Source organism: Lissotriton helveticus, chromosome 5_1 (genome assembly GCF_964261635.1).
Source record: "Lissotriton helveticus chromosome 5_1, aLisHel1.1, whole genome shotgun sequence".
In the NCBI taxonomy this organism is placed as follows: domain Eukaryota; kingdom Metazoa; phylum Chordata; class Amphibia; order Caudata; family Salamandridae; genus Lissotriton; species Lissotriton helveticus.
The window spans coordinates 509,300,623-509,323,164 of NC_136065.1; the positions used below are offsets into that span (position 1 = coordinate 509,300,623).

The 22,542-nt window shown below is 47.3% G+C and overlaps 1 protein-coding gene across 1 annotated transcript in view; it reads right to left on the reverse strand.

Annotated features, from left to right (window-relative positions):
- Nucleotides 1–22,542, reverse strand: part of ARHGEF19 (Rho guanine nucleotide exchange factor 19) — a 368,972-nt gene that overhangs the window by 13,326 nt on the left and 333,104 nt on the right. The window contains exons 14-15 of the mRNA XM_078642838.1: nucleotides 22,401–22,480; nucleotides 10,457–10,561 (exon numbers count right to left, since the gene is read on the reverse strand). Of these exons, the coding sequence (XP_078498964.1) occupies nucleotides 10,457–10,561; nucleotides 22,401–22,480 (185 nt within the window). The remainder of the gene's footprint in view (nucleotides 1–10,456; nucleotides 10,562–22,400; nucleotides 22,481–22,542) is intronic.

Genomic DNA, 22,542 nt, shown 5'->3' on the forward strand with positions numbered 1-22,542 from the left:
CTTCTTTGCAGAGGATCTGGTTGAAAAAGGTCTTCTCCTTGTGGACCCTTTGTCGGTGCCGATTTTTTCGGTTCCGGACGAGGTTGCTGCTTGTCTTTAGACTTAGGAGGTGATACAGTGTCCTTTGGCGTAGTTTTCGGCACCAAAGGTGTTGTTTTCAGTGTCATAGGCTATTTCGAGGGCTTGGACGAGTTGGAATCAGGCCTTGTCGGTTTCGGTACCGAAGACGATGCCTTCGAAATGGAAGCTGGTCTCGTCGGCTTCGAGGCGTTGGACGCTGGCTTCATACCTTTGTCTTTAGAAGTCGACGGTTTCGGAGCCGAGACTTCTTTCGATTTCGGTGCGGAATTAATTTGAGGGATCAGCACGTGCGGCTTGCTCGGTACCGAGCTACCGGAAGGCTTAATGACTTTCTTCGGAGCCGGCTCGATGGCAGGGGTGTCGAAGGGGTCTTTCGGTCGCGACTGGTCCCCGGAGGCGGAGTGTTGACCTTTGCCTTCGATCTGGGTGCTGTGTGTGGTGCAGGGGCAGTAGTACTCACGCGCTGACCCGATGGTATGAGTCATCTGAGTCGTCTGCCTCTGATACGATCTGGAGATCAGCGGAATCTTCTTCGGGAACGAGCGGAACCTCCTCGTCGAAGATATCCACCGGTTCCGGAGCTGATCTCTGCATGTCGTGTCGACGGGCCCTCCGATCTCGGATGGTTTTTCTTGGATCTAAAGGACGCGCAGGCTGTACAGCTGGATTCATCGTCTTCTGGCGATAAGCACAGGTTGCAGACCTCGTGGTGGTCACTGTGTGGAAACTGCTCCACACCCGGGGCATCTCTTGAATGGCATCCTTTGCATGAGGTGTAGGCCTCACGGTGTGGATAGGCCCAACGGCCCGCGTCGACGACCTGAATCAAGCTGATGGAGTCAAAACGATGTTAGTCAATATCAAAAGTAGTTTGATAAGTTTTTGAGTACGTTTTTTGCGCTTCGAAGTGCTTGAAAAGTCTATTTCTAGCCAGAGCGGAAAACTTTCATCTGAACCCAGTGGTGGAAAAAAACAATCTAAGGATGGAGCCGGTGCCCATGCGCACTATCGTTCAAGGGAGAAGTCACCTATCTCATGACTACAAAGACTTCTTCCAAGACGACAACAACATGCAATCATCCGAGCCCAACACCAGGTGGCGATCTAATGCTAAGTATAGTATCTGCAGCTCATATGCCTCGAACATTGTTTTATTTATTTAGTTACCTTACTCCTGTCCTTCGTATGTCAGACTCCACTACCCCCCCCCCCCTGCCCTTCCCCCGCCACCCCACAGCACTCCCTCGGCGAGCCGCCAGTGAGAAAAACGAATGATATACATCAATATGCCAGCATGCAAAGAACCCTAGTCAGACAGGACCATATCCATGCACGAGGTAAAGTTTCAAGTCAGCCTGCACCAGGATGTAAAGCTCTATAGCCATGCCAGTATTACCCCAGTATGCAGAGCACCATTCCAACGCAGCTTTTGAAATCCCTACAGCTCCATCTCCATCCCAAAGGTCCTTTGTTTGGCTTGGTAACGCTGTGCAGCTTGGGGTAATATAATGTGTGTGTTACCCCCAGTGCCCACTATTTAGGAGGTGCCACATTTCAACTGCAGTCAAATTAACTTTGGATATTTCCTGTCCAGCAGGTATAGAAGATATGCAAAGACATTTTGTAGAAGACAGTAAGGATAATCTAAAATACCTATGCATTACAGCACACTGAAAAACAAGCTCAGACTAAACCACCTTTCCTCAGGTTGGTGGCAGTGTAAGGTAGGGAAGAGAATAGAAGGGTAGTAAAAGGTGAGAAGAGAAGGGAAGGGGATAGAAGGGGAAGAGAGGGAAGGGGAGGATAAAAGGCAAGATAAAAGAAAGGAAAAGAAACAAGAGAGAAAGAAAGAGAGATAAATGAATAAAGGAAGAAGGACAGAAGGTAGGAAGAAATGTCTAGTTTGGCTACGTATTAAGTGCAAAATAGCAACAGGCAAGACACATCGCTGTCTCTGACACAACCCTACTGCCTTTCTGGGTACCAGGCATTTTTTCAGAAGCTCTCTTAATTTCCTGATGTCCACTTCACTACTGAGGATTTTTGAGGAATGAACTCTGTGTAGTGTAAAGTCAGAACAGATTTATAACAAGTATGGCAAAGCCAATGGGTCTCAGCAGGTAAACCCATTGGCTTTGCCAATGCTTGTTTGCTTTTAGGGTCGAGACCCTTGTTCGAATCTAGCGAGGCAGATATTTTGTTAATGCTTCACCAAACTGCATTCAAATCAAATCAAATCAAAATCAACTTTATTCGGTTTTCATTGGGAAAGCCATAAAAGTACAAATATACACAATGAAAAAACTTTTTTATAAAACATTAAGTTCATGGTATGTTAAAATTTATCTCTCTTAAAAAGGACAAAACATTTACTAAGGTCCATATTTAAGGCAACTCTATGATTTTCATAAGTTCATACGATGCCTAAGGCACAATTTTAGGTAATGTGCCACAGATTTTGACACTAAGCTGTTATCCAAAAACTGCAACGCCAGGTATGCAGGGCGGCATCTTCGAATCTTCATTACTTTTAAAATTGGTAAAATCCACCTTTTACGGAGTGGCATATAAAATTTACAGAAGAAAAGTACATGAATTGTGGACTGAGGGGAAATGAAGTCACAGGGGCACGCTGTCATATTATGTGTCCAAACATTCTGGGAAGGGAATAAAACCATAATATGAAAGAGATTAAACCTAAAGCGGGTGAGAAGAAGTTTTTCAAATTGCGTCAGGTCGTGCTGCAGATACGGTTGGATAGATGGAGCCGATTGTATCATTAGACAGTGTTGAACTGATGTCTTTCTTATTTCGGTCATTATCCGTAGTTGTGTTAGATGAGACAGGCATAGCTTTTTCAGATCCTTTTTTGTTATGTCTGTTACTGACTGTGGTTCATCAAAAAACCTCAAAAGACCAATATCTGCAAGAAAAGATTTTACATAGCATAACCATTTTATCCTTTTCATACACTCTAGTTTCGTACAGTCCTCAATAATTGCTCTTGTGAGCTGGTATTCGTCCGTAGCCCATATTCTGCGCCACAACATTATGGGCTGGATCTTAATAAGATCTGAGATAATATCCACTCCAAGTTCTAAATGGCAGCCAAAGGTAGTTGTGCTCTTTGGGACAGCTAATAGGAATTTTAAGAAGGAATTTTCGACTTTCTGTATTTGTTCGACATTTGTTATTCCCCAAACTCCTGCTCCGAAGATCGGCGTGCTAATGCATTTTGCATTATAGATCTTAATCATCTCAGCCAGGGGTCTTTTTCCTAGACGGAGAGAGAATGCTTTTAAAGCGCCGACTGTTCTTATGAGTGACAACTTGCGTGAAATGATTGCTTCTTTCCATTTGAACTCTTCGTCAGTAGTGATGCCGAGATATGAGTAAGTTTTAGTTCTTTCAAGGGGCAATTTATCCACGAAAATTGTCTTCACTTTTTTCCCCTTGGTGCCGGCGTGCATCACATAAGTTTTTTTTATATTGACTTTTAAGTTTAGACTTGACATAAAGCTGCAGTAGTTATTTAGGGCCCGTTGTAGCTGGATCGGGGTTCGCGCGAGGATCACCGCATCATCGGCATATAACAAAGCCGGGATTGGTCGACGGCCCGCTTCTGGAAAATCTGTTACGCCCTGTAACATTGCAGCTTCTAGTCCATTAGTGTAGAGCGTAAATAAGAAGGGGGCCAGCACACACCCTTGCCTGACCCCCTTCTGTATTGGGAAGCTATCTGTAAGTTGGCCTTCTGTCCCATATCGTACTTTTCCCGTGGCGCCGGAATATAACTCGCGTAGAAAGTCTACAATTGCTGGCTGGATCCCCATTTGCAGCATTATTAACCAGAGTTTTGAATGTTCTACACAGTCAAACGCTGCCGTTAGGTCAACGTAGACCATGTGTAGGCTTGATTTTTTCGCTGTTGTGTATTTTCCAGCCAGTAATGTTAGATTCAAAACTTGATCCACGGTACTCAGGCCAGCCCTGAACCCGTATTGAAGATCTGAAAGTGCCCCATGTTCTTTAGACCACTCCTGGAGACGGTCAAGAAGTATCCTCCCTGCCATCTTTCCGACCGAGTCCAGGAGGGAAATGGGGCGATAACAGGAAGGGCTGTCCCTGTTGCCTTTCTTGAAAATGGGGACCAGGATCGATGTTGACCAAGAGTTAGGGAGGTTAATTTCTTTAGCTGCGTTCAGAACTTTGGTTAGAAGAGGGGACCAGAGATCAGGAAGGAATTTGTAGAAGTCCATAGGAACGGAGTCTGGTCCTGGCGCTTTGCCATTTTTTGCAATCTTTATAGCTTTCATTGTTTCATTTATGGTGAAATCTATTTCTATCGGGTATTTCACCAATGGGAGGAGAGGCGGAGGAGCTAAGTCTCCAGATTTAACCTCTCCAAAAACCCCTGAAAAATGCTGCACCCAGTCCTCCGCGTTTATTGCAACATCTAAGGAGGGACCCTCGTTGTTTCCAGCTAAAAATGGGGTTTTAACTGTTTTCCAGAAGGCTACACTGTTTTTTTGAGTGCTGCTGTTTAAAAGTTGAGTCCGGAGGTTACACTGTATCTCTTTTTTCCTTTGTTTGAGTGCGTGCGTATATGATTTCCTTAGTTGCACTATCTCTTCTCTATATCGATCTTTCTTTGCTAGGGCTTTCTTTAAATCTGAATAAGCTTTTGTGCACTGGGTATTAAACCAACCTTTTCTTAGTGTATTGTTTTGTTTTCTGGGTTTAGTTAGTTCGTTACCTATAGTTTTCACTATTGCATTATAGCTGGTCAGAATTTCAGATGCCGTTGCGGTAGGGTTTAGGCAGTTGTCGATGTGGGTCCTGCATTTTTTAATTATTCTTGCACTGATTGTTTCTTGGTCTAAGTTACCCCATTTTAGGGTGAAACCGTTCAATCTGTTTAATGTGAGTGTATCTTGGTGCAATAAACCCAAATGGTCCTTAACTTGGTTCTTGTAATGATCAGGCTCTAAGTACGTTAATCTAAGTGGATAATGGTCACTGAGTGCGTTATTATTCACTTCAAAGTGCTTTATGCATGTAGCGTTATTAGTAGAAACTAGGATGTAGTCAATTAATGTTTGAGCGCCTCTTCCATGAAAAGTTGATGTAAATTGGGTTATCGGCGTCATTATCATGTTCGCGAACCCTATATCTAGCTCGAACATGATGGCCTGCATGTTATTTCCTTCCTCCGTGTGAGAAAAATGAGTTAAAAGGTTATCTTGATCGTCTGTAATCCCACATATGGGGGCATTACTTTTGCTGCATATATGAAGGTTAAAGTCTCCGCCCCAAATTATTGAATGTGTGATTTTAGCATATTTAATTTTTAGCTCATTTATCACATCGCTAATTTCGCTCAGAGCTTTGGTTAATTCCGTCGGACTCATATTGTTATAAAAGTTTATTATAGTATAGATAACTTGATTAGTTGCTTTAATGTTGATAACCTGATAATTCTGGTGGAGTACTATAGACGTTGTTTCTTGACTGGGCCAAAGATTAGAGATGTATGTAATTAGGCCTCCTTTACTTCTCCCTGAATGTGATTTCATTGCATGGGAGAAGTATGTTCTGTATCCCACCAGGTGGATTGGGTCGTTCAACCATGTCTCCTGAAGACAGATTAAGTCATTTGTGTGAACCAGATCCAGGAAGGTTTTCTCAATATGCTTAGTTGCTAGGCCCGCCACGTTCCAGAATAACATATTCCTCTCGACAACTGTAGCAATGTTAACAGATTGGATCAACGGGTCGAGGGGTTCTGCCTCTGCTGTTATGTTTGGAGGGTTTGCGTTCAGAGCTGCCTCGCATTTTCGTTTGTTTGAGGCGGGATGTGGCAGAGTCTGCTGTCTAGTGTCAAAATTGGAATGATGAGGACGGTCTTTAGTCTGACTACCTGCATTTTGAGTTATGGTTTTTGGAGATTGGTCATGTATTCTGACTTTGGGTGAGCTTTGAGTCTTTTCAGGCGTCTTGATCTTTGGGTTATTAGCTGGAGAAAGTAGGTATACTCTAGTATTGGGCAGAAATCTTGATGTATGAGACTGTGATGACGGTCAATCGACCATGTCTAAGCAGCTGTAATGATTGAAAGTTGGAATTCCGGTCCAGGGTTCTCTGTGGGAATGTTGATATGCCCTCCTGCCATAATTATTCCAGTCTCCTCGGTCTCTGTGATCGTATCCCCAGTCCCCCTGAGAGTGGTACCTTTGGTTATTTCCCTGACCCCTGTCGCCCTGGTTCCAGTTTCTTGGTCCTTGGTCAGGTTGACTCCAGGACCAATTTGATGGCCAGTTAGGATCCTCGAAACGGTGGTTTTGTCGAGGGTAAAAAAAGGATAAACGTTTGACGTCTATTCCTTCTTTATTTTCTGGAGTTTCCCAAGAACAGATGTAATCCACTGCTCGTGGGTTTTCAAAGTTAACTATTATACAATCACCATGGATTGTTTTTGGCTGGTGACCTATCCAAGAGGCCCTTCCCACCGTGGTGTTTCTGGTGTTGTTATTTGGGTGATTGGGCCTGTTGATGTTTAGCCAGTAGCGTGCTTTATTTAGTAAGGACCAGGTAGGTTCATCTGTGTCTTTACTTAGTTCTGGGACCCCAGTTAATATGGCTACAAAGGGTGCGGCTTCCGGTGGAAGATTTACTGATTTTGGCCATCTTTTATTAGGTCGTTCTGATTTACTGGTTTGTCTCTGTGGTTGTTCCTGTCGGGAAGTATTTGATGCAGGTGGAATGGAAAGGGTTGTTACCGGTGGTGCTTTAGCAGGAATAGGTTTTGCAAGTGATTGGTTTTGAGGACCAGAAGTGATTTTAGCATTGTCCTGATTGGGCTTAATTTTCAGAGGAAGAGTTTGATTAGTTGATTTTTTTTCTGATTCTCTTGTATTTGTATTTATGGTATTTGTGATAGCCGAATTATTCATTAATTGATTCGATGTATTGGTAGCATTGGTTTTACTGGGGTTGGCGGTGTGCCTAATAAGGGTGGAAAGTCATTTTTCCTTGGGTTAGTGGTTGTTTTGACAGTGGCGATTAGTATAGCCATTTGCTTTTCTATTATTTCAAGACTTTTTTGTATAGGTTGTAGCTGATGTTTTACTATTTCCAGGATTTCTTTTAGCATGGATGGTTCTACCTTGGTATGTCTTGTGGTTCTTGTCGGGTGAGAAACCAACGTATCTTGTCGAGTATGTTTAGAGTTAGGCCTGTTCACGTGGTCTTCGACTATGAGTACGTCAGAAATAATGTTATTAGTAGATTCTGTGGTAACAATATTCTGTTGATTTTGGTCACTAAAAGATTGTTCAGAATCAGAGTTTGTGTCAATAATATGTGTTGGGCTCTTAGGGTGTGATTCTATATGAATCTATTGTTTAGGGATTGCTCCCTCCCTGACACCTCTGGATTCTGACTGTGTTAAATCATTTTTTGTTGGCTGTAAACTTGCAAAAATATCGGGGGTCTGTTCGAGATCCTGAGAGGATTGTGAGTTAGACAATTGCGAGGCTACTGATAGGTCGACTGTATTTGGTAATGTGTGTGTTTCGTCATTTGTTTCCAAAGTCAACTTATTTTGAAGTGCAGCATTTGGAGTTTGAGCCTGTGCCAACATGCCCAAAGATGAACGTCGTGCTTGATCTAGCTCATAAGAGACTCGGCGATCAATCATCAGTACTGTTTGATCTATAGTTTCGTTTACTTTATGAAGAAATTGTTCGATGGGGCCGACTGTGGTCGTCATGTTTTTTTTTAATGGTTTTGCTTCTAGAGCCTCTTGTTGTCATTGTATGTTTTTTGACCAAGAAAAATGAAGTGAATGAGCCTTAGATAATTAATGTGTTGTGAATGGTAATAGAACACTTTGTAACTTTGTTGCAGGCTTTTGCGCGAAATTTTACCTTGGCTTGGATATTAGGGGGGTGCGCCCGGCCCGGTCTCCTCCGGTCTGTGACGGGCTAGGACGGGCCCACCCTTGGCCCAGGCTTCGCCCAGCGTCCAGCTCGCGTCCCGCGAGAGGGAGTAGTGACGCCCTTTATGCGCCTCCTGACGCGGCGTGCTGGGGGTGTGGCTGGAGACCTCGAGGGCTGCCGGGAGTTGTAGGCAGCCCCTCGCCTCGCTCCACTCGGCGGCCCCGCTGAAGATGTTGGTAACAGCAGGACGGCGGGAGGGAGACGGTGGGGGGTCTCAACAGCCTGCAGAAGTTTTTGTTAAAGGGAGCCTTCCCCGGTCGGCGCGAAGCAATTCTCAATGGCAAGATGAAGGTATGGGCAAAAACAGCGTGTCACTGCTCGATGCAGCAGTGACGCCCTTTATGCACCTCCTGACGCGGCGTGCTGGGGGTGTGGCTGGAGACCTCGAGGGCTGCCGGGAGTTGTAGGCAGCCCCTCACCTCGCTCCACTCGGCGGCCCCGCTGAAGATGTTGGTAACAGCAGGACGGCGGGAGGGAGACGGTGGGGGGTCTCAACAGCCTGCAGAAGTTTTTGTTAAAGGGAGCCTTCCCCGGTCGGCGCGAAGCAATTCTCAATGGCAAGATGCAGGTATGGGCAAAAACAGCGTGTCACTGCTCGATGCAGCAGTGACGCCCTTTATGCGCCTCCTGACGCGGCGTGCTGGGGGTGTGGCTGGAGACCTCGAGGGCTGCCGGGAGTTGTAGGCAGCCCCTCGCCTCGCTCCACTCGGCAGCCCCGCTGAAGATGTTGGTAACAGCAGGACGGCGGGAGGGAGACGGTGGGGGGTCTCAACAGCCTGCAGAAGTTTTTGTTAAAGGGAGCCTTCGCCGGTCGGCGCAAAGCAATTCTCAATGGCAAGATGCAGGTATGGGCAAAAACAGCGTGTCACTGCTCGATGCAGCAGTGACGCCCTTTATGCGCCTCCTGACGCGGCGTGCTGGGGGTGTGGCTGGAGACCTCGAGGGCTGCCGGGAGTTGTAGGCAGCACCTCGCCTCGCTCCACTCGGCGGCCCCGCTGAAGATGTTGGTAACAGCAGGACGGCGGGAGGGAGACGGTGGGAGGTCTCAACAGCCTGCAGAAGTTTTTGTTAAAGGGAGCCTTCCCCGGTCGGCGCGAAGCAATTCTCAATGGCAAGATGCAGGTATGGGCAAAAACAGCGTGTCACTGCTCGATGCAGCAGTGACGCCCTTTATGCGCCCCCTGACGCGGCGTGCTGGGGGTGTGGCTGGAGACCTCGAGGGCTGCCGGGAGTTGTAGGCAGCCCCTCGCCTCGCTCCACTCGGCGGCCCCGCTGAAGATGTTGGTAACAGCAGGACGGCGGGAGGGAGACGGTGGGGGGTCTCAACAGCCTTCAGAAGTTTTTGTTAAAGGGAGCCTTCCCCGGTCGGCGCGAAGCAATTCTCAATGGCAAGATGCAGGTATGGGCAAAAACAGCGTGTCACTGCTCGATGCAGCAGTGACGCCCTTTATGCGCCTCCTGACGCGGCGTGCTGGGGCTGTGGCTGGAGACCTCGAGGGCTGCCGGGAGTTGTAGGCAGCCCCTCGCCTCGCTCCACTCGGCGGCCCCGCTGAAGATGTTGGTAACAGCAGGACGGCGGGAGGGAGACGGTGGGGGGTCTCAACAGCCTGCAGAAGTTTTTGTTAAAGGGAGCCTTCCCCGGTCGGCGCGAAGCAATTCTCAATGGCAAGATGCAGGTATGGGCAACAAACTGCATTCAAAGATGGTCACCACAGATGCACGTATATCTGCAGCAGATATCTTAAAATTAATTTTGTTAAATTATGAACAAAATACATTGAAATATGCCTAAGGTGCATTAGTGCTAATACACACCCACTTATGGCCATCGTGAAATGATAAAAAATGTTTTAAAGATGTCCACCTGCCAAGATTGCGGCCCACAGCTTGTAGCATAGCAAGGACCTGATGGCAACCAGGTATTAGGGGTGGGTGGGTAGCTTTGGAGTGGATTAATAAAAAGTGGCTAAGAGAGGTGGAGGACCAGGGAGAGAGAAAGGGGCAAAAAAAATATCATATGCCCCGCAATGCAAAGTCTGATGTCAGCAAATGAAGCATACATCATCCAATCAAAACACTGAAACGCTCATGGGTGGGACACAAAAAGGAACAGGGAGGAAAGTCTTTAAATCAGGAGCAGGAAAAGTGAGATAGACAATAAAGTCATCCACTCATAAGCAAGGGACTGGCCAAAAGCCCACTAAGTACATGTGATGCATTGGAAGCAATAGGTCTCTAAAAGACAGCAAGCACTGTCAGTAGCAAAGACCTAAAAGGGGTTCCAGGAAGCGAACACGTTCCTAAATAAGGTCCAGTGTTGGCTGGGGAGGTGGAATAGTAATTGGCAGGCACAGGAGTGGAACTTCTCTACTCACCATCACTAGTCCTAGTTTTCAGGGCCAGAATGTCAGCTTTCTCCAAGGACAGTTCATCATGTTCCTGGGCCTTGTAGGCTTTGATGCACTGCACCTGCAGGATGTCTGAGAAAAAAAGAACAATTGAGAAGCACTGACAAACAGAACTTGACATTCGAATGGACACTGGATTCTTCTCTGAGGTATGCATCTCACTGCACCTCAGACACAATAAAATGACCGTTCCATGGGCTGTCTTTCTGAGCTGGAGGATGAGATTTCCAGCAGGATCAGTGAAAAACACATTGAATACACTCTGCTGTTATAGATCTGGAGTGTGGCAATTTTGAATATGTATATTTATGGCTTTAAGTGGGGCTTCCAAAGAGGTTTTGAACTCCAGACAGGGCACAAGTTATGGAGAGCAAGTTAAATACCGTGCAGGGGTACAGGAGATAATGGCAATACAAGTGTTCAATCTGGTGGAGGGGGCTCTTTAGAGCTACTGCCGAAGACTTTCAAAAGGATGGCTGTACTGAAGGTCAAATAGGGGGTGTCCCAGAGGAAGGGTTCATAATTAAAGCAAATAAGCACTCTAAATTAGAGTTGGCAGTAAATAAGGGAGAATAGTAGGTGTCTGGGACGTATGCTAGATGGAATGTGAGAGGCAGGAGAAGGTTAAGCTCTGAATGTATTTGCATTTCGCGGTAAGGAAACTGAACTGTGATCTGCTGTGCACCTGCCAACTGTGTGCTCAGAGATGTGGGTATGGATCTTTGGAAAGATGAAAAGGTAAAGGAGGCAACGTTCAGTGCTTTTTCTTGAGGCAGGTGCAGATTTGCATGCCTGGAAGAAGCCATCACAGTCGTATAATTTGTTTTAATGGTTTTCTTTGGAATGTGAAGAAGTGAGAGATATTCTTTCAAGGCTGAAGAGGCAATAACAGGCTACTGTGGTGGTAGGGCTATTCAAAGGTGAGTGTCGGTGCCAGGAGGAGAATGAGATAGGAGAGGTGATTCAGGATTAAGGGGGGACGGCATTCTCGTGTTTTTGATGGGCACACTTTAGTGCAGTCATTAACTATCAATCAATAACATCTTTATTCGGTTAGAGATAAGACCATAAAACCACACTGTTTAAAATACATAATAAAATCTCATAATATCAATATCAGAACAGTTCAGTTAATGGTTAAAAAACATCTGCCACCGTACAATCGACACCACAAATCACAATCCAGATGTTTTCCTTATTTTTAACGCCTGAGTGATAAAACTCAAGACTGCAACACAAATTGTCGGGGCAGTGTCGTAGCTAGACCTTCGGCCACCCATGGCGGTCAATGCGTTTGCCGTATGAAGGAATGGGGAGATGCTGCCGATTCCTGCAGCGGCTGCCCCTGCGACAGCCATAAGTAAGAGCGGGGTGTCAGGAAGGGGGGGGAGCCAAAACTCATGATGACCATGGCGGACCGATCCACCCCCTTGCTACACCACTGCATCAGGGACTCAAGACGTTGTAAAACAAGCAAACCCTCTTGATCTGTGTTAAGCGACTTGCCACTTACAACAGGACAACGTCGGAAGCGCAATCTAACAGACAAATATAGAACACATAAAGTGCTTCGTTGACTGGGAGGAAACTCCATCACAAGGACAGCACGGTAGGGAGGCAAACCAGGACCCTGTAACAGGAAAGGCCCCTAAAAAATGAATCATAATAAGTCCGAGCCTTGTTAAATAAAACCTGTGTATGGGTACCTTTACCACGTTAAATAAGGATCCATACTATTGCTTGCTATACGAGGTATATAAGATTGAACTGTTACTTTGTCAGGTAGCTTGCTGAGTCTTAGATGTTCTTTATGTGCAAAATACTTTCCCTTTATCAGGACCTTAGAAGATGATCTGATATTACCTGTGGTCTCAAAGAGGCTACTCAGTCCTAGATTTCGAAGAGTGTTCTGGACATAATTAATCCAAGGGATGGCTAATGTGTTACTTTGGAGCAAACAATCCTCCACTATACTGCTATTCAGGTGTGGACCAGACTTTGACCCAGAGAAACCTAGGCCCAGTTCTTGATGTGATATAAAACTCATAGTAGATCTAGGGAGTCCTAGGAGCCTATTTAAAAACCTGTTCTCTATCAACTGTTAAGGCTTCACAGACAGATGCCCCCACACACGTGCCCATAGATAGACATCTGCTTTTATAAAGCACAGACATTTCTTGGGGGGCTTATTTCCTAGTTTCTTTAGCAAACCTAAAAAGTGTTTCGTACACAACCTCAATTGATTGGGACCTCTGAGTTGTTAAGCGTTCCCAACTCATGTTTGTAGTGAATATAATGCCTAAATAACAAAAATTCCTTGTTTTCATTACAGGGGTTTCTTCAATAAGAAACTTTTTTGAATAGGTATTCTTATAGGCCACAAGTTAAGATATAAGATTTATTGTGATTAATCTTGAGATTCAACCCCTGCATAAAACTATGGAACCCATCTAAGATAGCTGGCAGTCTGTTAGCAGTGTGCGCTAAAAGGACTGCATGGTCCGCATACAAGAGGACGGGGACCAAACATGAACCGATTTTGGTGAAATCAGGGGTGCAAGATCTTAAAAAGATGTCAAGGGCATTGATGTAGAAAATTAATTAAAAAAGGGCAATATACAGCTCTATTTCACCCAGCAGGTAACATGAATGGGGTACTTCTTATCTCCAAGCTGGGTGTATTGAACCCTCATATAGGTATCTCAATGGAGGCTTTTTGGGATACTCAATAAAGGAGGATTAACTCCTGCAATCTCTATGATGTCCCATAGTTCCTTTGTCCACTAAGTCAAAGGCACAGGGAAGGTCCATAAAAGCCACATGTATGGCTCCTCTCCTAGCCATTTTTGGAAAAGGGGGGTGGTGATGGACAGAGCTTCTGAATGATGCAGAAATTTACTCTTACCAAGTCAAGAGATCATGGTTTTAATCCATCACCGTTTTTTAGCTCACTGCACCATCCCAGCTCAGAACCTGGCTATATGCAAATTAGTCTGTTCCTGTCCCAGTGCATGATGGGAACAGGGCAAACCAAACTACCAAGCCAATTCTTATACTGGGAAGGAAACAAGCTTCCGGGGACCGGTTTCTGGCATCACAGCCTTCTTCGGCCCGGCTTGCTTGAATCCTGATGGTGCAATGAGCAAGGGACTCACGTCTGAGTATACCCTCCCACACATAGTGTGGATAAAACCGATTTTGGAAAAGGGGGGTGGTGATGGACAGAGCTTCTGAATGACATATTTACTCAAAATCAGGGACAGATTCATCATCTAAAATAAAATAGCAATCTTAAAGAGACATTGAAGGACTTTGAATATTCTTTATCACTTGTGGTAGATACACTTTACCTTCATCAACAGTATTTACAAACCAAGGCTAATTGGGTTCCAGCCTAACCAAGTGGACTACCCTCGAAATAACAAAGGCATTACCCAAAGGGAAGGGTGAGCTGGACCAGCACGCTCGCCATTTCAACACTCTCTTTCAGTGCCTGACTGCTGCAAGGGTATTGTCTTACATTAATGTAGTAAACATGAGAATGAGAAGAACTGAGGATTCAAGAAGAAAGTGAAAGAAGTGATTTTCAGCAGTAGCATATATATATATATATATATATGCTACTGCTCCTTACCTGGCCGTCCTCACCGTGGAGTGGTGAGCAGGAACATTGTTGCATATATATGCTCGCCATTTCAACACTCTCTTTCAGTGCCTGACTGCTGCAAGGGTATTGTCTTACATTAATGTAGTAAACATGAGAATGAGAAGAACTGAGGATTCAAGAAGAAAGTGAAAGAAGTGATTTTCAGCAGTAGCATATATATATATATATATATATATATATATATATATATATATATATATATATATATATATATATATATATATATATATATATATATATATATATATATGCTACTGCTGAAGTGATTTCCACTTTCTTCTTGAATCCTCAGTTCTTCTCATTCTCATGTTTACTACATTAATGTAAGACAATACCCTTGCATCAGTCAGGCACTGAAAGAGAGTGTTGAAATGGCGAGCATATATATGCAACAATGTTCCTGCTCACCACTCCACGGTGAGGACGGCCAGGTAAGGACCTCTTCCAAATGACTCTTCAAGCAATCACAGCATCAAAGGAGCAAAAAAAGGCAGCAAATCTTTTTCAAGTGAAGGCAGGATATTTCTTCCACACAACAAAAAATGAAGGACATAATGTCATATATATATATAAAATAAATAATGGGTATGGCCTTTTTAAGGAAGGATAACTGCGGCACCACTGTTGGGAAGGACAGACAGTGATGGAAGTATATAAGGCGCACCCTTCCGTGATGGGCATAGAAAATGACAGATTCATAATAGGTACCAGATTGTTTACATTATACAACTGCCTTCTGCGTATGATGGGTTTGATATGAAGCAAATTGTGACCTCGTGTGGGGGGTTATGGTCTTTCTTTTTACTGTTCCTCATCATCAGGTTTAACATAGCAGTGAAGGAAATCAAAAAAAGCTATCCGGGGGCGTGGCTAAGATGGCAATGAGATAGGATGTGTTTCCCTATCCCTCCGACGCCGCCAGCCATAAGCCTTGTCATAGCTCCCTTTCTGGAGCCCATCCAAGCTTACAGTCGAGTGTGGCTTTGTTGGCTCCTCTGTGGCTTTTGTGCTCTGTTCAGCCAGCCCGGCCCCCGGCTTTGCTGTGGCACCGGCGGGCCTGGCGGCGGCCTGTCGCTGGCGGGGAGCCTCTGAGCTGCCGTGATTGGGATCGCCTGACAGAGAGAGCTGGTGCCTGACCCACCCTGGTGAACTGCCCTGCAGGGAACGATTCGGGGTGAAATAGCCGGTGGCGAGTGGTAGGAGAGAAGCGCCGCGAGCTAGCCGCCAATTTGTATGCCCAGCGGCAGCCTGACTGCGATCTTCCGGGAGACTGGGGGCTGCGAGGCGCGGCACTGGTGGTGCCGGGAAGCCATCTCTGTGGGCCCAACTGCTGGCGGAGCCTTGTGAGCGGACGAGCGATCCTATACCCCTGCCTACGGAAGCGGATGGCTCCCCTGAGTTGTGGAGGTGAGGAGCGGTGGGACAAGAGCGTGGCAGCCGGGATTCGGGTACGGGCCTCGGTCTGCGAATCGGCATTGGCGCCGGTTGGGGGAAGACGCTAATTCCCGACACTTGATGGGGTCTTGCTTCTCCTGTGCCCCCCCCCCCTGCTGAGCGCGCGGGGTTGTGCCTCCCTGTGATCACCAACTGACGCCTGGCGGGAAACGAGGAAGGAGATCGAGGCCTGAGTTGTGATAGGCGGCCTGAGGCCCTGGGCTGGGTGTTTGCCGGGCCCGGTGGGTCGCGAAGGAGGACTCTACTTGCATACAGCAGCAACTCTCATACGGCGGCAGTGAGTGCCGGGGGTGGCCTCGGCGGGGCATGTCCTGAGAACACTACTCCCCTCTTTAGAGGCCTGTTGAATGTAGTCGGCTGCGCTCCGGTGCCCCGGGGGCCTGCCTGCAGTCCGCGGCCTAGCGGGCGGTGATCTGCGCCCCAGGGCGGACATCAATCATCCCTGCTAAGCGGAGATAGCGTGTGGTCAGCTTTCAAAACCCCCTTCCAAGAGGTCTCGTGCTGCGCGGGCAATGCTGCGCACTGCAACGCTAGGCGTGAGACCTAAAATTGATTGATTCTCAAAAAAGCTATCCGCCGCCCACTTTAAATTGAGTGGGTAGTCAGATGGCTAACCGCTGATAGACCGTACTCCATTGGAGGAATATGTCTCTGACAGAGCTACAGCAGGCTCCATAGTCTGCATACTTTCGGTCTGCCTGTCTCTAAATTAGACAGGCAAACTGTGAGTTTGGCGGGTAGGGTATTTCGGTGCTGCTCCAATATAGTCACCTCTCAGCCAAACTCTAAATCAGCTCCTTAAGCTAGAAGTGTTCGCAGATGCCCGCAGCCAGGTTTCTTTTTCAATGCATAGTAGCCAAGGTACAACTGATGCTGTGGCACCTAATATAGATAGCTTAGTGCAGCAGAGCTACGTTGAACACAGAACCAATGGTTTATATGGTGATGAAGTGGAGGCAATAGGAAGTGAGAACAAGGATTATTCGGTGAGTAATACATGAAGCTGAACCACCCGAGGCTGATCGCAGGCACCTTGCCTGAAACTGTCTCAACTCCCCTTCACATTCAAAATCCACCAACATTCTAAAGAATGTAAGTACATCAAAAACCCAAACAATGAACTTGATAAGCTGGCACAGTGCTCTAGAGTCAAGTTGACCAGAACACTACAGGTGAGATAATGTGTCTGTAACCTTTACCACCAGAAGACCAATTAATTGGTGCAGAGATGAGTAATCATAGGTAACAAAGACAGTTCAGGAAGTGGAGGACTTCCCTTGAACACCCACACAATAAATGTCAAAGGGAAGGTGACCACATGGTCAAGGTATCACCTGGACACATTGCTTTAAAAAGCTATGTCTCTGTGAGGTGTAAGTCTGGTTCACATCAAAGAACAATTTACTTACCGTCGGTAATTATGTAGCTGGTAGAGACATATGTTGGTTGTAGATTCCTTACCATAGGATTTCCCCCAGTCGTCAGTCTGGATCCGGAGATTTTTCTCATTTTCTCTAGCAGTGCTCCTGTGTGCCATAAGGTGGCGTTGGTCGGCTCTTCATCTGTTGTCGTGGGTACCGGGATGACGTTGCGGAACTTACATAGACGCAGCACATGCGTACTGACATCAGTTCTTAACACAACTTCCCATGCCAGAAGTACAGAGCCATGAAAGACACTGACCACTAGTGCGTCAAAACTAGGGCCCTGTAGTGAAGTCCCAGAAATCAGATAGCAGAACAGGGAGCATGGGTGGGACTCTAAGGAATCTAAAACTAACATATGTCTCTACCAGATACATTGTTACCAAAGGTAAGAAACTTGTTCATCTGATAGAGACTGTTAGTTATAGATTCCTTACCTTAGATTAAGTACCCCAGCAATACCATCCCCGGAAGAGGGTCTGCGAACCAAGATCATACCAGGAAGTCCTGGAGGACCGAATGGGCAAAGTATCTGTCTCTCCGGACTTGGCTGTCCAGGCAGTAGTGTCTGGTAAATGTGCGCAGGGACCCCCACATTGCTGTCTGACATATACCGAGGACTGGGACCCTACGTTCTAACGCCATGGTTGCCACTGTTACTCTGGTGGAGTGAGCAAGCAACCCCACAGGAGGTTCCTGCTTGGCCAAAGCATAGCATATTTTAATGCAGAGGACAACCCATCGGGATATGGTCCATTTCTGAACAGTTGGACCTTTATTGGAACCCACATAGCCAACGAAGAATTGATCATCCCCCTGGAAGACCTTAGTGCGATCAAGATAAAAAGACAATACACGTTTTGGATCCAGACGGTGGAGTCTCTCCTTCTCCATGGTCGGATGTGGGGGTGGTTAAAAGAGGGGCAGAGTGATAGATTGTCCCACATGAAAGGCATGACGACTTTAGGAAGGAATGAAGGTTTCGTATGAAGCACCACTTTATCCGAAAAAACAGAAAAGAAAGGGGGCTTGGAAGATAAAGCCTGCAGCTCACTCACCCTGCGAGCAAAGGTGATGGCAACACGGAGGGCAGTCTTGAGTCAGCAACCTGAGCGGGCAGTTATGAAGAGGCTTGAAGGGAACAACACACATGAGAACAGTGAGAACCAGATTCAGATCCCATTGGGGCATTACGAAAGGAGATTGAGGGAACATATAAGTAAGGCTCTTAAAGACTCTATTTACAATAGGAGATTTGAATAAGTAAGGCTGATCTGGCAGCCGAAGAAAAGCAGAGATAGCTGCAAGATAGCCTGTAAGAGTGCCAAAAGCAGATCCTGCCGGGCCAAAGAAAGTATGTTCAAAAGAACCCCGGAAAGTAGAACAGGAAGAGGGTCAACAACCTTTGCTGAACACCTTGCCACATATTTGCTCCATTTACAGGTATATACTGTTTTAGTGGAGGGACGCCTGGCTGCCAAGATAACATCACCGACTTCGGGCAGAAGGTCGAAAGCTGTGAACTGCCACCGGTCAATCTTCACGCAAGGAGGTGGAGGCTAAACAGGTTCGGAGAAGAACCGTCCCCTGCTGCTGTGACAGAAGATCCTCCCGAAGGGGCAGTCTGATCGGAGGATTGATGACCATGTTCAGAAGGTCGGGGAACCAGTCTCTTCATGCCCAAAACAGAGCTACAAGAGCGACTTGAGCCCGGTCGTGCTTGATCTTCTTGAGCACTCTGGACAGAAGTGGTACAGGTGGAAAGGCGTACAGAAGGCAGCAGCTCCACTTGCGACTAAAAGTGTCACCGAGCAAGCACCGCCCCGGAAACTCCAATGCACAATACTGTGGACAGTGCCCGTTCTCTTCGGAGGCGAACAGATCTAACCAAGGTTCTCCTGACCACTGAAAGAGACATTGCGCCACCTCCAGATCGAGACGCCATTCGTGATCGACCAGGCACCAACGGCTGAATTCATCTGCTCTGGCGTTAAGAGAATCCGTCAGGAGTTAACTCACCAGGGTTATGTCCTGAAGTTCCAACCATGTCCAGAGGCAGAGAGCCTCCCGACAAAGAGTCCACAACCCCATCCTGCCCTGTTTGTTGCAGTACCACATGGCAGTGGTCTGTGAACACCTGCACCACTTTCCCCTTGAGAGAGGGAAGGAATGCCTGCAGTGCCAGCCTGATCGCCAGGAGCTCCAAAAGGTTGATTATGGAGACCGGACTCTGCTGGACTCTCTGCTGGAGGCCAGATGCCTCTGAACTGTGTCTTTCCCAGATGGCCGATCCACCCCAGAAGTGACGCATTCATCAACACCCTTCCCCAACCAGATCTGGTTGGGGAAGGGAGAGGGATCTGCCTCTGACCCAATCTTGGTTTGTTAGCCACCACTGCAATTGGTACGCAGTTACGTCCGAGATCTGGGCATAGTTAGAAAGATTCCCCATATGATGTGCCCATTGGAACTTCATGTCCCACTACTGAGCCCACATATGCCATCTGGCATGATCCACCATCAGGATGCAGGAGGCCATAAGGCCCAGCAGTCTCAGAGTCATTCTCACCGAAATCCAGGATAGAGGCTGAAACATCGGTATCATAGCTCGAATATCCAGGACTCACTGCTCAGGAGGATAGGCCCGAAACTGCACTGTGTCCAGACCACTCCGATGAAAGGGAGCGTCTGAGAGGAAGTCAGGTGTGACTTTGGCATGTTGATAGTGAACTACATCAAGTGCAGGAGGTCCGTCATAGTCTGGAGGTGGGAGATGACAGCCTGGGGCGAGCCCGCCAACAACAGCTAGTCATTGGGAAAGGGAAGACTGGAACCCCTGATCTGCTCAGATGAGCTGTGACCACCTTCATCACCTTTGTGAACACCCAAGGGGTACTGGTAAGGCGAATGGGGACCAAGGTGAACTAAAAAGGCTCGTGGCCCACCGTGTACCAAAGGTAACTTCTGTGTACTGGCAGGACGGGGCTATGGGAGTAAGCGTCCTGCAAGCCCCATACCACTATCCAGTCTTCTGGGTCGAGTGCAGACAAAACTTGGGTGAAGGTGAGCATTTTGAACTTCTCCTTCCGGAGAAAGAAGTTGGGGTTCCGGAGGTCTAGGATAGGACGCAGGCCTTTGTCCTTTTTGGGCACGAGAAAGTAGTGGGAATAGCAACCATGAGCTACTTCTGGTATAGGGACCCTTTCTATGGCTCCCTTGGCCAAGAGAGCTGAAACGTCCTTGCGGAGAAGTGCCAAATAATCCTCCGACATGTAAGACGGTGGCATGGAGGGAGTAGTAGTCTTCAAGGGGAAGGAGATCTGTGGCTGGGGGTGAGTGTCTGAAAAGTTTCAATGCTCTGTCCATTATCACCTTGTGTTTGCCTTGTTCGCCCTAAGTTGATAGGGTATGCCCAGACATGGGTCACTTGCTCGCTTTGCCACTGGATTTAAGCTAGCGTGGCTAATGAGGGGTGTTACCCCGAAAGTGGTCCCAGGATGCTTGTTTCCGGTCCAGGGAGGAACTGGCCTGGCAGTTCGGGATGAACTTTTCCCATGAGGCTCAGGGTCAAGACTGATTTGCATATGGCTGGATCTGAACTGGGGTGGCAAAGTGAGCTAAAGAACGATGATATATTCAACCCAGATCTGTGACTGGGGGTGCGTGTCTGAAAAGTCTCCGCTCTCATTCCATCATCTCCTTGTGTTTGCAATCGTCCTGTCCACAGGAGCCACCATGCTTGGCTTGGACCATGTGCCCAGAAGGACATCCGTGAGGTCTTTGTTGAACGGCAAAAGCGGTTCAGAAGTGGAAGCCACAGGCTGAAGCACCTCTGTCAGGAGGTTAGTCCTGACTGCCACCATAGGGAGCTTGATGACCTTGGCTGCCCTCCACACTAGCACAGCATAGGAAGCTCACTCCTCCTTAGCCACAGTAGGGGGAGAAAAGAAGCCAGTGTCAGGGGAGGTGTTTAGACCACTGGCATCACCAAGGTCCATTCGCCTGTCAGGTTCTTCAAGCTGGTCACTTAAAGGGTCCAGCGGCCCCTCCCAGTCTTCTTCCTCACCTTCTAGCCCAAAATGAACACCAGGAATGAATGCAGGGACAAAGGTCCCTTTTGGTGTTAGAACTGACGTTGATCGACGTCTGTCCGGCTCCTTGTCCACTTCGGGGTTGAGGATGGGGTCGACACCGACCAGGGGCATGGTCAACGCTGGGAGTGTTGTCGTCGGGACCGATGTTGGGGAAGATCGAGTGAGATCGACCGACACTGATCTGGATCCAGGCCTGGATCCACAGGGGCCCTCCGAAGCTGGGGCCAGAGCCGCCGGTGTCGAAGGCCTATGGCCCCCAACCAACTCTGCGGGCCCGAAGGTGCACCAGCAGAGCTGGGCTGCCCAAAAATGAGGTACAGGGCCTCACAGAACTTTTGAATTTGGGCAGGAGATGCTCGGGCTCCTGAAAAAGCAGGAGGGCGCGGAGTTTCCGGAGCTGAGTCTTTGAGCAACGACGCTTGGAATCCCTCGTCACGTCGGCTGACCGATGGGGAGAAGTTGAAGAATAGCTGAGCTTACCCGAAGACCTCCCTTACGACTACAAGTGCGATGAGGATTGTTAACTCCGCGACCGTTCAAGAAATTCCTCTAAAAGGAGAACGGGAGCGACACGGAGACGAGCACCGGGACTCCAGTACCATTTGGGACCGCTACCGCAAAGCCCCAGGGTCAATGGCCCAGCACTCAGAGCACCACTTCTGGTCATTGTCGCACTCCAGACACCAAAGGCAAGCGAGGTGCGGATCCGTCACGGACATCGCCTGATGACAAGATCCACAAGGCTTGAAGCCGGTCCGAAGTTGGTACATCCCTCGATGCACCAGGGGTTCAAAACGTGAAAAAAGATGTCAACAAAAGTTGAAAAAGACTAGCCAAAAAACGACTAAGGGCAGCTTTCTCTGGCTCTGCACTTAGGCTGGCGTGGAAAAATAAAGAACTGGCATGAGTGTGTATGGTTGCCGTCTATGTAGGTACCGTGATGTCATCAAGGCACCACAACACCGAAAATGGACACGGAGCCGATCGACGCCCCACCAGGGGTACTGCTAGAGAAAAATCTCTGGATCTAACTGACTCCTGGTGGGGAATTCTAAGGTAGGGAATCTACAACTAACAGTCTATCAGATTGAAACAACTGGACTTCAAGACTAATAAGACTAGTCTTGAAATACCATTTCTAGTGAAGCGGATCCATTGAAGTGGATCTATTGGATTACCTTATGTGTCCAATGACCAGGGATATAACAGTGGTGTCCAGTGACATGAAGTTATAGGATCCCTATATAGTGTGCTTAGTGAGTGTAATCTACCTTCATTTTCCATCAGCATATCGCCATCCGTCTGAGGATTGGGAGGAGACATTGCAGAGATCCATCGCTGCTTCTCACTTCTGTAAAAGCGGAGAAAGACAGAGATTATACACAGTGTATGGTAATAAGAGATCAGATATGA